This window comes from Falco punctatus (assembly GCF_963210335.1).
Source record: "Falco punctatus genome assembly, chromosome: 3".
Classification (NCBI taxonomy): Eukaryota; Metazoa; Chordata; class Aves; order Falconiformes; family Falconidae; genus Falco; species Falco punctatus.
In genome coordinates this window covers 77,443,368-77,459,461 of record NC_137582.1, presented here as the reverse complement: position 1 = coordinate 77,459,461, position 16,094 = coordinate 77,443,368, and the positions used below count along the sequence as shown (strand labels likewise).

The window sequence follows — 16,094 nt, the reverse complement described above, 5'->3', positions numbered from 1 at the left end:
GCAATGTTTTTTCAATGATAGAACTTCTATCTATGCACATTGTTAGGAAATTAAGATTCTGCTCCTTTCTTCTTGGCTGTAGAAGTGGTATGGTTGCTTGTTTGCTTCATGCATGGTAGTATTTTCATTGGAGATATTCCCAGAGGACATATGAGGAGCAGTTTCAAGAATGAAGTCAGAATATCTACTACTGCTGTGTAATTCTCCCAGCTTTACCGGTCTCATGCTCCCATCCCCACCACTGAACAGTGCATTTGAAGTTTCTATTTCACAGTCATGAAAGGAGAGAAAAACAAAATTACCATGCAGCATATCAACAGTTTGTCTTGCACAGATAGTTACTCTCATTGGTCACATAAACTATAGTTACAATTCTCAAGTGATGCTGAGCACTTTCATCTACCATTAAAGCAAATCAGGCTTGTGAGTGGTTATTCTTTGAGCTGTAACTAAATCCTGTTCTTTAGAATCCGTGTCTCTAAAATGGATATTTCAACCTACTTAATGAAATTGTGAGAATGAGTTGACAAGTGTAATATGAAACTGTCTAGCTGATAAAATGTATTAGACTGTACACACATTGGATGACCCCCTGGCATTTCTTGGGTTATTTGAGAACCATTCTTTAGAAACCTCTTTAAGAAATAGTCACATGCTCTTCAGGTAAGACTATTCTGTAATTGTAAGGCGATTGTCCTTCACAGCTGTTTCTTCAGGTTGGATAGGAGTCATTTATGAACTGAAAAAATAAAAGACAGAAATATTACTTAAATTAACAAGGTCAACAGCCTGTAGCAGAAAGCTGAGATCTTTTATTTCACTTGAAATATAGCTAATACTCAACCTTAGGTCAATAAAACACTATTTTATTCAAACACCTCTCACTGATTTTCTTTCATGCTCACAGGTGAACACGGCAGTGGCTCTACACTGCGGTTGCAAAAGCTATACACATTAGCCTGCTTTAAGCTCTCTCCTTCTTGGATTCGACTGCCACTAGTACTTAGCCTTGCTATAATAAAGCTGGGTCTCAGGTTTCTACTTTATTTAGATCTGTCTTTGACAAAAGAAAGGGATCTGAAACGATTGTCTCTTGGCTAGCTATAAATAAATCCCCTACCTAGTTACCTGCAGTGTTTCTTTCATTCTCAGATTAACTTTTTATCTTCAAAATAGTTATGTGTAGTCTTGAGTTTATAGAATTTTCATACTCTCAGATATCTGTTTGTCTCTGTTAAATAATGAACATCAAAGTCCATGTTTTTGTGGTTCGACACCCACAGCATTAGTTTTAGAAAGATGAGTTGCACATGTGGAATCTGAAATTGGAACTGAGACTGTTGTAGACCTGCAGGCAAGGGTTGCATGAAATGAGGGATGTGCGTCAGAATAAAACAATTTTTACAGTTCATCTGTTAGGTATAGTAAATATTTGAGCCTGAAGACAACTGTTCTTCAATGCATTGCTTAAGGCATGTTACTTCTAATAGATCATCAATTTTTTTCATTCATTAGATTCCTTTAAAATTAGACCCTGATATGCTTTAATTTGGATTTCCTTCAGATTGTTTGTGAATAGGTGAAACTTTAAGAAGCTATCCCTAAGCCTGCAGCCATTTCTTTTTTAATTCTCTTATTTTCAAAATTGTTCTACTTTATTGCTTGTAAGTCTGTCTTAACTTGAATGTTTGAGCACAATTTCTCAGAATTGTTCTGAAGTGCCTGATTGCTTGTCATCAGAAGTTCTCAAAAGCTTCATTCTGTCAGCCAAGATTTGAAACTTAAGCATTCAGTGTAAGTTAAGCATCTCTTGGAAGTGTGTAGCTGTGTGTTTATTATAATGGCTAAATTTTCAACCAGATAAAAATGCTGCATCAGATAATAAAACACAAGGAGACCAAATGGAACCTCAAGCAGGCATCTTTCATTGGAGCTGCTGCTAATATCTGCCGTCCTGAAATGATTTAAATTAAATCGTTGTCCTGGAGAGATTCTCTAATGAAATCAATGTCTTTAAATAGTAATTCATTTTATAAATTAATATTAATCACTGTGTACCTTTTAGGATTGAATGGAGGTAAATATAAACTAAGTAAGCCTGGTAATACTCCTGGTAATTAAGCTTGTAAGTCCCTGTTTTCTTTAATTTCTCTAAGCTTTGACCAACTTTTTGCCCACAAAATCTTCAAGAATAAAACTAAGGACAAGTTTGTAATAAAACACTCTTAAAAAATGACCTTTTCTTTGAAATCACATAATTCATGTGCTTTCTCAAAGTATTGTGGAATGGGGAGGTCTTCCTTCCTGTCAGGGGCATGCCTTTTGATATACTAATGAAAATCAACCTGAATTTAATGAAATTACAAGCCTTTGGAAAAATCTTACTTTTAATATGCTCATCAGAGATTTCCTAAAACAGTACTAACTTCCATGAAGAGCTTCTTTGCCAGACAGTTTTCCAGAATGGGCTGAAGAAAACTTCTGCAATTGCAACTGTATGCAGTTGTTCTCTAGGCTCACCGTGGGGCAAGCACCTGACATGAAAGCAGAGAACTTCCATGGGTGGGTTGTCCATGGCTCTAGTGAGGCTTAACTAATGGGGAGGTGGAAGCTGATAGGTTTGAATGCAAAACTTGGACAAGTTCCAGTGGAACTTGGCACCAAAAGCTGCAGAGATTAAGAAGGGATCCAGGACTAGACATTACAGTGAAGAATGGATAGGAGATCAGGTGGCTGAGAAGAAAGGGAGTGACCAGCCATAAAAGCATAATGTCATGTAGGACTGAAATGGGAGGAACTGGAATTCCTTTGGACTAAAAGAATGGAAGCAAAAACTGGTATGAGGTGGTAGATCTGATGGAGATATTATATAGACAGAGAACAGGGACAGACTGAGTACAGGACTAGGGAGAAATAGGTGGAACTGGAACCAGATGTAGCCAAAACTATAGAGAAAGTGGTAAGTGCAGACAAGGATTAGAGAGGGAGGGATTTGCAGAATTTGCCAGAAAGGAAGGAAATTTGAACAGTTAGGCAAAAACCAGTTGTGAGTGTTTGTATTACATGTGAATGCAGTCATGACAGGAGTCTTGAGAGGCATGGAACAGCCTTGCTGGACAAAGGTGGGTTCTAGGAACAGTGTTCAAGGAATGAAGATGCAGACCAGGAGTCAAGACTGGGGTGAACAGGATTTGAGACCCAGGTTTAGGCTGGAAGGAGCTGGGTTTTCAAGGAATTGGGTTTTCAAGGAATGGGACAAATGTGACCACTGTGAAGGACTTCACATTTCTGATAATCACCCTTCCGATGGGAAATGTCTTGGTAAAATGCTTTGTTCCTATTTACTGCTGCTGATTTGAAGATCTACAGTGTATTTTTGTTTGTACAACAGCAAAGTAGTTGGTGGTGGATAAAGTCATTTAATCAAGCTTTTTTCAGGTGATCACTCATTTAGTTTGTGCATTTCAAACTTCCGAAGTCATTGGTTCCTGTTACTTCATTTGCAGACAAGCTGAGGAGTCTCTTAAGTTTTTAACTTAATTTGGAAAATTTGCTTTGAAGCATTAAGTTCTTGGTAATTTTAAGTAGTAAGAAAAATGGGATACTCAGAGAATGCATTTCATTTTGATCTGTCAGCTCGAAGTTTTCTGAAGAATAAACTGCATTTTGCAACAGTAAAGTATGCCATTAGAAAACCTATGAGAAGATTAGTAATCTGTGTACAGAGTAATGCATAAAGTAAGTAATGCTCGGTGCAATGCATAGAACAATACGGAATAAACAAAGCAGTCACTAGGTAGGTGCTCATTGCTTCAGTGCTATTTATTTTGCTCTAAATGTGGTAAGACCTAATGGAAAACTGATAGATTCTAACACACCGAGAAGCTGAAGCTTTCTTCCAAAAATCTAGTTTCTAGTTAACAGGCAAAAGGTATAATGGAATGTTAGCCAAGTCAGTCCTTTCCTGAGCTTGTCATAACTGTCCTTGATTTTTCAACCTTGTGGGCTTGTGTGAAGCATATAGATGTGTTCAGACTGTTCAGTGTCTTAAATAAAAGTTATTTCAAGGTTTTGTTCATCCTTAACACCAGTAAATAGGTTGAGCCTTTAGTCATACTGGTGAAGAACATAAGCCATGCTAAATTTTTAAAGGCAGTAAAAAATTTAACCCTACTTACCTGTTTTCCAGAGTGATAGTGAGGCTCATCTGACTCCTTCAAGTCTAGTTGTCAGTCTTCCTTGCAGAAAAATACCTAGACTGGGTGAGGCATGAGATTTCAGCAAGGTGGAGTCTGTAAACAAGTAAGGTGTTTCTGAACTTCAGAATCTAGATATCAGGGAATCACATGCTATTTACCTTCATCTCAGCCTTTGGGGATTTCTGGTGGTTTCTTGTGCTGTTGGACAGAGCACATGAGCAGCCTTCGCTCTGTGACACAGCTCGAACATCTGCACCTGAAACTGGAAGGTTGGCACAGACCTAGAAAGTCAGAGATCTCAGTTGTAAATACGATGATGTACATAGAGGCCATGGATGTTGGTGTACACACATGACCTTAACACTTGAAAAGCCTTTTAAGCCTTTTGGGTTTTGTTTTTTCTGTATTGAGAGTACTGATTTCCACCTTAACTTCCTTTCTGTAGCTAACGGGTACAGATTAAATATTTGTGTTTTCTGCAAACCTTTTATTCTTGCTTCAGAATCAGACTTTGTTTCTTTCATTTGGCTATACATTTTCAGCCATCAATATTTTGATGCATGCGATAGCCTTAGTGATCAGATGAGGATTCAAAGTCATATTCATATTGCAAAGGGAAAGCATATCCATGAAGTACCAAGTTGTTTCAGCTGTAGCACCACTCTAGGGTAATTGCAGAAACTCTGTATTATTTCAGCCTATTTCAGTTGGAAGGGAAAATATTCTCTGCAATGCACAGCCAGTTTGGCCTGCCCACATTTTTGTTATTCATTATGATCGTAGTGTCTAATCAAAAATTATTTGGCTTTTTTGCCTGGTACTTATTTGATAGAGAATTACTATTAATCTAGGTGTGGAATCCATGGAATCCATATATTACTAGCATTTTTTTCACAAAATACCCATATTCTACACTGTCAAGTAATGGAAACTGTAGTAATCAGTGGGATTCTAACGCGCAAAATAAGTTCTTCTAATTATCTCATAAACCTACTATTATGACTGGAATTACAAGAAATTATTGCTTGAAAGTAGTGTTATCTTAGACTGCTGAAGAAATTGAAGAGATTTTAATTCCATACATCAGGTTGCCCGTAGATCCCAAGAGTAAGGTTCTCCATAGGCAGCAAGCAATGCAAATTATGCTCAGTGTAGCAAAAGAAAACACGATACTTCTGCCTGTCCTTCACTGTTTGAAGTAAATAGCTTGAATCTTGTCTCATTTACGCAGGGATAATTAGAAGTATATGTTAGAATCAACATAATGAAATTGAAATTCTCCATGAGGATTTCTGCAGCTAGAAGTGTCAACTGTATGGTTAAATTGTTACTGGGTTATATAATATACAGTATTTCTAATGGAGTGACAATATCAGAAATAACACCTAGATATCTCCATTCCCACTTCCTGGCTTTAAGTCACACTTTGTAGGTACGTGTGCATGTTAAAATAATAAAGGGTGTACATACGAGTATTGTTGATAAAGAGTACTTGATACTTGTGTACATACGAGTATTGTTGATAAAGAGTACTTGATACTTGTATTCCAGCAGTCCAGGGCTACTTAGGTAATATCAAGACTGTGTTAGCAGACTTAAAAATATATAAGCAAACCCTTTCAGAAGTGACTAGTGATTTTAAATAGAACCAAACTGTGAAAAGCAGCCCCTTTGAAAGTACTTCAAAACTGCTAAGTCACTGTACGTGAAAATCAGCCCTCTTTTGAACTTGCTCACCAGTCATGACAACTAGATATTTTCAGCGATTTCTAGAATGATTTTGAGAGCATCATGGAAAATGAGGTGCTCTGGATAGGTGAATAATGTTTCTACTTGTGGGGGAGGATTATAATGGATATTGACCCTGTAGTTGCAGATCTCATATATGCTCTGGATTACCAAAATCATATTTAAATGGCATTCTGTAGCCTCTACTGCATCAATAATATAATGAACTATAAAACTTTATGTAATTTTTTATTTGGTTCTATAGTAAAAACCTTAAGCAAACTTTCTCAGAGGTCTCCCTTTCTGAGAAGCAGGGAACAAATGTTGACTCCCTGAGAGTGTGCTTTATCCTAAAGTATTGGTGAGAGGAAGAAGGCTGTGTCATATGGGAGACTGAATTTATGAGAGTGTTTTCCTTAGTGAGAAAAAGGAACCTACTGTCAGTAATATTGATCAAGCTGATATTCGCTAGGCAACAAGTCTCAGGCAAAATTTATATGGAAAATGCTGTATGTCAGAAATGTGATGTTATTATGGAAATGCTTTATTGTCAGCTAAAGGGAATTTTAATGGAGTCAAGCAACTGGCCATCTAGTGCAAGACACATTTCAGCTTTTGGAGTAAAGTCTTGAAAGAATAAAGCTGCTAAGTGTGATCTGCATGCATTTGCCTAGCATCATGCTTTGAGCTAACAAAGGGATACCCATTTTCTGCTTCGCATTCTTCATTGACAGAGAATGAATTTTCTCACGATTTGGCTGAATCAAACACCATTTGCAAGAATTAACTGCTGGAGTGATTTTATCATTAATTTCTTTTACTGACTTTGGGCCTTATGAGTGTTTTGATTCTGCTAACAGTTCTGCTCATCCTCTTCTGTCCAGCAGTGCGTCTTTCACCACGGATGCCTGGTCTTTCAGCTTCAAGCTTGTTCAAGGGCCTCATTGCCCAGTGCTCAATCTCCAGCCATCCTGCTTCTGAGAATAGTCATTCTGGTTAATTGCCAAATTGTTTATTTTACTAAACAATGAAACCTATCTTTTCCTCTGACATTAAAATCTGTTCCCTAAAACAATTGTCAGGAGTATATGTCTGCAATCCAGACTAAAATAGATAGTGAAAAAGGGAAGAAGTATTCTTAGTGGGTTTTTACATGCTGACAAAGGACTATGATACATACAGAATCAACTCACTGAGGCCTCTGGATGCTGCTGTAATACTCATTATGAAGCTGTAAAGTATTTGTGGCCTTTGGGCTTTACTGTAAGGCTACAGTATTCAGGATACAGCCCTTCATTTCCACAGCCATGTTCTCAAGTCACTTACACCAGAGAGAACATTTTGGGCAAGTGTGAGCAAGCGACAGTTTTCCTAGGACCAAGGGACCTGCAGTCGTAAGGCTTTTTTGGTGACCTGTATCATAAAAGGAACACTGCTTTGCCCTGTGTGCTGTCCCCAGGCATTTACAGTTCTGCTGACTAGGCATCTGTAGTATTTTCATTGTGTTTAGTATCTCATAAGACTCTGAACTTTATGTAGTATTTAATTTTAAAATAGAAATTATATCATGGAATTGATTATCCTAATTCAAGGACACTTTTTTCTCCTTTTTTTTTTTATGTAAAAATTTCATTACTACTTTTTTTAGCTATGCATAATAGGGTTTGGACTAGATGATCTCTGGAGGTCCCTTCCAAGCCGACCATTCTGTGATTACCTTCTAATTAAGAATTTAAGTTCTCTTGTGGTTCTCTTACCGTCCTTGGGAAGAAGGCCACGCTGCTGATAATAGTCATGAACTTTGCTTTTATGAGTGTTGGACCTTGTCCAATAATCTTGATCACGCCCCAGGTATTTAACATTTGTACTTCTTTGTTGTGTTCTACTACCAAAAGCTCTTTTCATTGGCCTTCCTTTTTACTCCCTGCTATTAACAGTACAGAAAAATGTTTAAAATTATGTTTAGACCTTGTAAAAAGCTGTTACCTTTTATAGACATTTGCACAGTGGTTTTATACTCGCTGGAACTTTCAAGTGTTTATATTTGGCACTTTTAGAAGATGATGTAGATTTTTTCCCCCACTATTATTTAGAAGTGGTTATAATCATGAGATCTTGGTTATCCATGGGCTGATTATCCAAGCTGTAGATTAACTATGTTTTATTATTTCCAGCCATTCCCAGGCTGCAGCAAAACCTGCAGCTGCACTAGAAAGTCTCTGCATTTGACATGTCAATTACAGTGTAATTTCATGAAGTGCTGCTTTGCCTCCTAACGCTTAGTCTCTTCTGCTCTCCAAAGAAATGTGTTTCCAAGTTTTTGAAATGTTAATATTCCTGTAAATTGTACCCTTATCTTCCTACATTTTGGAGTAACTTCTTTCATTTTATACAAGCTGGTATTCTCTATTATGTCTCATATTCTTAATAGGTGAGCACTAACTATATTCTAGTGCACTGGTTTACAGTGTTGAATACTTCATTTTGTAAAATGTTTCATGTGAAAAGTGCCTCATAATCATCAAATATATCAATTATGAGAGATGTGAGCTCTATTCCAATACAATGTGAAATTGTAAGTCCGCAATTCAAAAAGTTTCTGAAAATTCGTGGTGAGATCCATAAATGTACTGATGCAATATTTTTTTATTGTAAAAGTTAATGCTAAATACTTAATTGATCAGTTTGGTGGGACTGATCAACAGCTCTGGTTAGGTGGTATTTAGTTGGGTTTTATTCTTTCATCAGCATGAGCTGAAAGTATCTTCTTTGACATCAGTAAGTTTATTGTCCCATACTTTGTGAGTGGTAGCAGAGTATGTGTATCAGTTATCCTTAATTCAATTTCTAAGAATAATGCCTTTCTACTAGTCACATGGAGAAATGTGTGTAGCTGTGTTAACTAGGATTGTCTTCCTTGTTTAGCTTTTATGTACATACAATTCAAAACAGAATAATCCCATAGGTATGCTTCTGAAGCCAGATGCTGAGAAAATGCTAGAGCTGATGCCTCTGCCTCCAAAATACCCCATTCTCACCTGTTAAAGGATGTTTAGTCATCTAACTTGCAGAAGGAATACTTTCTTTGGGAAACCTCAAGTGCAGTAAGTAGTAGAGATGGTATTAGCAAAAAAGCCTCATGTTGAATTCTTCTGCATTACAGGAGTACAAACGCAAGCTAGCCAGAGTGTCCCAAGTACGGAAAGAACTCAGGTCACGCATCCAGAACCTGCCTGATCTCTCTCGACTTCCCAATGTCACGGGCAGCCACGTACACCTACCATTTGCAGGAGACATCTACAGCGATGATTGATTACAAAAATATCCTTCCATAACCTCTACTTTTCTGTGAAATGAGGGGTAGGTCAGACTGATTGGTACTCTTGTAGTATTATTTTTGTATATTGTTGGAGACTGTCAGTAAAAATACTCTAATAATTTATAAAAAATGGTTTAAAAAGTTGCTTTGTTTACTATTTTATTGGTGAGTGAAGATAAGGGTACATTTATAAAAGTGGCACTGTGTCTATTACATTGAAGAATGGATAATTATCTTATCTTTTGTAAAGATTTTAGTTGGGTGCCCTGTAAAAAAACATGCTAAGATTTTTCTTATGTACCCTGTATTAAATGTAGATCAACATATATTCAACACATACTTCTAACTCAAGACATTTCAGTTGCTAGTGAGGGAGTGAAATGTGGAAATCACAAGCTTATGCTTGCAAGAAGGTTGATGCAATTTAATGCAAAATTAAAAATTATCTTCCTGTCGCATTAACATTTAAATTGCCCACTCCCAAAACAAGTCAGGTGGGTTTTTTTGAAGTAAATGTTAGTAATTAATTTTGTATTGGAAGATATAAACCACGTTACAATGAGCAGATCTTTTAATGACTCAAAACATTGCAATATTCCAGTATCATTTAAAAGTTAGCATAGGAAACTATACAGTCGACCAGTTTAATTATGTTTCAAAAATTTAACTTTCTTGTTACAGCTGCTTAATTTCTAAATTGAGGGACCATTCATTTGTACTCTAATCCCTTTCTGGAACCTCTGTCTCCATCTAAAAAGGTTAATCCCAGAAATGTGAAGCCATTTTACAACTTTAATTAAATTGAAAGGTCATTCTCAAAACTGTCCCAATTGTTAAATTCCCTTTATTAAAATTTGACAATGCTATGTACCATCCATATATGCAGCAACAGGATGATGAAGCCATGCTGTACATGCTCTTCCACTGAGAAACCCCAGAGGCGAGCATAGGCTTCCAGCCCCCCACCTCGACCTGCTCTGGCAAACATTTCTAGATCTTGATCATTTTTTCTCACAGAGCAGGAGGAGACAGTTCAGGCCTACATATAAGTCAAACAGTGGAAAATTATTGCCAAGTGTCTGTTTATAAAAATGTCCTTTGCATGGAACAAATGTGGTATTTGTCTACAGGTCGCTAGCTGAAGTTGAGAAAAGTCCTTGTTACCATATTATGCTCCAGCTTTTAAGTTCACCTAAAAACTTAAAGATACAGGCATCTAGCAGATTGCCAGGAAGTTTAGGCTTTTCGGTCGATTGGAATGAGGCACGTAACTTTTGAGTGATTTAAAAGATACCGACCTGTACCTTTGGCATTTAGGTGACCTTAAAAACCTGGGCTACAATTGTTTGAGTCGGATATATCATCGGAGTATTTAATGATTGCATTTTGCTCCTGGGTTTGCACTTGTCAGTTTTGGGTTTTTTTTTTTTACATCAGTTAAGTACAGTTTACAAGTTTAATGCTCCTCACATGAAAGCACATTTTTTTTGGAAAATCTGTTCTTCCTTTTCAAAAACCACAATTCAAAACAGTTCTGGAGTGAAATTGTTGGATGGTGATCTGTCACTAGCTACTGACTTCTACAGTGCTAATCACTAGAATACTTGTTGGATTCGAATGGAGAATAACCTTTCTCATTAAAATGGACAGACTTGGACATAAGCACCTCAGTCCAGTTACCTTTTTTCATGGAAGTTGCCATGAATTAGACCTCAGTGAAGTAGAGAAAATCCCCTAAAAGATAAAAATACAAGCTGTTGACATAACATTCCATAGCATGCAATGTAGAATGCTAATTTCATCAAAAATTCTGACAGATAGGAATGCTGAACATAGTTCATCACAGCTCACTAGCTGTCCAAAAATTTGTACATTTTGAGTGGCAATTTTCCACTCCGTAGGAAAAAACAGCTAACTATAATGAATCCAGAGGAGTGTTTCTTTAAAGTCTAATATGCAAAATTCAGTAACACTTATTGGCATCCTTTCAGTGTAGGTTCTTGATAAGAAAAGGAATTTTCAGGTACAATTTTAATGTTTAAAATATTTCTGTTCTAGTAGGTTACATTCAGCTCCTGAATTCTTATAGACATGTACGTGCATTACAGCTGCAGTTAAAGCTCAGTCTTGCTAAAGAATAGCACCAAATTTGTGATAAATATTAAACCACCTTAATCTATTAAGAATTACAAAACCATTTGTAAAACAAGAAGGATAAGTAGTTAGTTCATGGTTGAATCCCACCCATGGAAAACTAAATTTGTACCCAGAGGTGATTATAAGTGCAGCAGCATGACTTGTTTAGAGTGCATTGAAGGATCTAAGTCTTGGATACTCAGAACCATAGGGAATTAAGCTTAAACAGTCTTTTGCTACCTTAATTAGAATTGATTATAATAACAAAGTTGAATGCTGAATTTCCTTGATCTCTCAAGAGTATCAAAAATGACACAACACTTACTTCACTAGACTTGTTTTTCTATACATAACTCTTTGTGGTAATGTTGCTTATCTACAGATAATGTGGAACTGATAAAAGAATGAGGAAAAATCTCAACTTCTTCTGGATGTATATAAGTTTTAATTTTGGGAGAGTGCTATTTTCTGGATATATTTTACTTTATTTTACTGTGCTTCAAGGACTATTTCATAGCTGGGTTTTTGGAAATGATCCCTCAACTTTGTTTAGAAAAGAGGATTTGCGGTCACTCTTGTGGCAAGCGTCATATATTAGTGGCTCAATGGTACATTGTTTTTTTATTTATATGGGAAAGGCATCAGGTATCAACTAGTTAGAAGATTTATGTTGTAACTGTAATAGTATAGCAGGAGATAACATGGTATGATACAAACGCAGCCCTGTAGTATCAAAAAATACCTCCAAATCCTCAGGTTCCAAAATTTAACGTACGTACTTCTGATGTCTCAGGAAGAAAAGGGGCTGGGTGGGGGTAGGAAGGGTGCCTAGGAGCTGGAAGGGAGGAGAACACCCCCGGCTGGAAATGAAAAGCAAAACAAATGTCAACTTTTGTCAAAACAGAAGTTAACAGTGTGAAACTGGGCAGCACCATGTTTTAGCTGTAGGTGGGATTAGACAATAGAACTGCTTTGGGGCATTACCACCCTGGGAAAGAAAACGTGTAGGTGTACCCTGCTGGTCTCTTCTAATGTGGTCTGACTCTACTCAAACCAGAATACCCACTCTGCAAAAGGCACAATTATAAAATATCTGAACTTTTTTATCTAATAATAAAAGCCTAGTAATTAGATTATTTGCTTCACTATATTGCACTTTTATTGAACGTTCTCTGAAAAAAGCAAAGAGATTTGCCATGTGAGAATGCTTACCTTGGAGGTCACTGGGACTGCTTGTATATTCTAGCATTTGCAGGCTCAGGCTGTTTTTGCAGAATGTTTTGAAAGATATCAGGAATATTACCCCACTTCTGTGGTCTTCAAAATAAATGTGAAGTCCTTAGTTACAAAAATTACCATTCTTAGAAATTGTGTTTCATTACTCCTTTTGAAAAATAAACTACAGCCTGCAGTGACATTAGCTTGTCTGTTTCACTCCATTAATGTTTGTATTAATATATTAAACTACCCATGTTAATCCCCAGTAACACAACCCAAACCACATGATTATGTATTTTTATCTGAGTAGTCTGAATGTCAAACTGAGAGCTTTCATTATGATAAAATTACATTCCTGTTTACCTGAAACTTAAAAAGACAGCGTGTTAGGACTTCCACAGACTAATACTGCTCTCACAAGTCAGTGGTTACTCAGTCTGGTACTTCAATAATGACCCAACACAGATACATAGGATGCAGTAGCCCCCTGTGCAGATGACCGTGGAAGACATGGATAGGCTGGATTGGGCCTCTAGAGAAGAGCTGGATTTCAGCCTTTTCAAATGTGAGCGAATAGATTCACGAGTGTGGGGGTTTTTCAGTGGAAAAATTACTGAAGTAGACAACCAGCACGTCTAAAATTTGATGGTTACATTTATAAATATTTAAGGCGAGCTCTGCTCATTCATGCATATGATCACAGTGACTATTCCTGCAAGTAAAGAAAGCAGACCTAAGTATAGTGTCTGAAGTGGAATTTATTTTTTTTTTTAATGAATGACCAATTTTGTCTCGGCTCCTATTTCAGTGTGTCATTTATCTTGATTAAGTAGTAAATCTCTTCCATCTTGTTATTTAGAAATCTGATTTCATCTTTACAATATTTAAAGTATCCTACTAAGCATGATGTTTTTGTGGGAATTTGCAAAAGTTCAATAGCACTCATTATTTGTTTGCAACAGAAATAGACTCGTTTATTAAAAGCTAACAAGTTTGAAATGTAAAGATGTTTCATTATTGTGCTTTTCTGACAGAACGTGTAATCCTTGTGTAATTTATGTCCTCAGAATAACACCTGTATGTACGCTCTTTCATATTTAATAGAATAAAATGTTGTTGTAAAAACATCTTTGAAATCATTGTGTATTGCTTGCCTATGCAATCACGTGGTGTGAAATGGCTTTATTGTAAACTGCTCCCTATACTTAGGAAGCAGTATCTTCCAAAATCTCATAGTGAATGCTGGGGAAACGGTCAATACTGATTTTGAAGTTTATTACTCTTCATATTTGTGTTTTGTGTGAAAAGTTTAAGTGAGGAAGCAGTGCATTAAAAAGTCTGAGGTCATATCTATAGAATTGTAAATTTCTTAAAAAGAAATATTGTTCATACACCATCTGCTTTGGCCGAAGTTTGCGTTTCTTTAGAGGCCTGGCCAGGGCTGAGGGAACGAGTTGCAATATGCTAGCTTGAGCTTCCCAGTACTTAAAAATGGGAAAATGTTTCTGTTGCATTAAAGGGGAATGGAGTAATTTCACAACAGGCTCAAACTGATATTTTAAAATAAAATGTGCATTAGTTGAGCTGGTTATATTCAGACATACTTTGTATGTGGCGTGATGCTATTACTGTGAATGATGCACATACCATTGCATAAACAGAATGTGCATGAGCTGGGAAATGACTCTCACTGTAGTTCAAGGCCTATGTGCAGGGGTGTATGCTTAACGGAGAACCTTCTTGGTCTGGCTTTACGAAGTCTGAGTGAAATTCTGGCCTCGCTGAAATCAGCTGGCTGTTTCTTCTCCGTACAGTTGTTCTTCCAGCTCTTCAAACGCAAACCAGTAATGCTGCACAGCGGAGGTTTGGCGGGAAGGCTTAGCAATAGTTTGTGTTCTATCGAGTGCAGGAATGTAATATATTCTGAAGGGAAGAGTGCATCACATGCATACATGTATGTGCATATATATATAAATATGGATCTGCTGTGTGTATATGCATCTATATAGCTATATGCATAATTATATATAGATATGTATATACTTGTGGGGTTTTATCTATACGTTTTTCAATATACTGATTCTGTGGAAGTCCAGTAACAGAAAAAGATTGTATTAGAGGCTTAGGAATAATGTAAAACCACTTCAGATATAAGACACCAACAGTATTTCTGCCCAGCATTTGGAAGTACAGTTGTAAAAGAAAAGAATGACACATGCTTGAATGATTTTTTTCCTTTCTTCCCACAGTAGAGTCTGGTAGCTTGCAATACTGATCCCTTATAACAACACACCTGAACATGGCCAGCAGCTCTGGTAGTCACAAAGATGTTGTTTGGAGCGCAACAAGACTCTGTCTACATTTAACAAATTGCACATTGTAACAGGAATACACCTGGAGCACAGGACGCCCGGAGCTCGATGCCTGCCTATACACTTTTTGGAGATGCATACTTCAGTGCGCTCTCCTGTGATCCAGTGGATGGAACGCCCATTAGCAGTCGCAGCACGCTGGTTGTGCCCTGGATCATGTCTTTTATCCATTAGCTGTAGTTTTATCCAAAAGGATGTGACTCGTGCTCTGAGATCACCGAGCATTGCATAAGAAGCACAGTAAACAGGGATAGCTGGAAGCTCTGCTTCAGAAGCATACCCTTGATTTGATCCAACACATTAATGTTGGTGCCCCTTAAAACATAGCAGACGCCTGTGCTGGTTTCATGTAAGCTTTATAGGAAGCACAGCAGGTGAATACCTAATGTGTGTACTTTAAATACAAAGATTTCTTGCTTTTTCTTGTTTTTCAAATACTTCTGTATAATGCACAACTTCCATCAACAAGATGGAAGTATTTTTCCAGAGGAGTTGATCATAAATACAGCAACAACAGCTGAAGTAATGCCAAGTTCTGTACTGGAAAAGGTGAGGTCCGTATTTTGATCAAAGAATGACAGTTAATTTGATCCTACACGTAGGTAAGAAACAAATGGCAGTGAACCTTTCAAAGTTATTGTGCAAGTGTACAGGAGATATAAAAAGGTTACATGCCAGTCTTTTGAGACTGTAAGTAGAATTTGCAAGAAGCTATTCTTCCCTGCCCTGGATTGTTATAAAGTCTGCCAACTTACTTGGTGGTTCTATTTCTTAAGCGGTGTTCAGAGTCTGAATACACTTAAAGGAAACTATTCATTAGAATACAGAAGAAAAGGGAAATACCTTTAAACCCAAGAATTTAAATGTTTTTAACCGATTCTCTTTTCAGAGGGGAAATCTGAAGCATGATTTGCAGAACTCACTGCAGCCTATATGCAGGGCAGGCTACCAACTCAGTCCTGAATGGTGACTTTCTACTGTTCTTTCTCACCTCTGTGCCGAATTGAACACATAAAATTTGACAGTGGAGACTGCTTTAACCTTTGCAATCTTCTGTTCACATCAAAACACATCGGTGCAACAAGTTCACTACTGTCCAGGGTAAACCTGGTTTTCCAGACT

The 16,094-nt window shown here is 37.1% G+C and overlaps 1 protein-coding gene and 1 long non-coding RNA gene across 2 annotated transcripts in view; both read left to right on the top strand.

Annotated features, from left to right (window-relative positions):
- The window catches only part of RPRD1A (regulation of nuclear pre-mRNA domain containing 1A), a 46,217-nt gene extending 32,481 nt beyond the window's left edge, over positions 1-13,736 (top strand). Inside the window, exon 7 of the mRNA XM_080380011.1 lies at positions 9,091-13,736. Within this exon, the coding sequence (XP_080236137.1) occupies positions 9,091-9,240 (150 nt within the window). The 3' untranslated portion in view covers positions 9,241-13,736. The remainder of the gene's footprint in view (positions 1-9,090) is intronic.
- On the top strand, positions 2,465-9,083 carry LOC308060842. The gene is made up of 3 exons (XR_013926930.1): positions 2,465-4,028; positions 4,153-5,712; positions 5,754-9,083. It is a non-coding gene; the product is annotated as an uncharacterized lncRNA (long non-coding RNA).
- Positions 13,737-16,094: the final 2,358 nt, after the last annotated feature.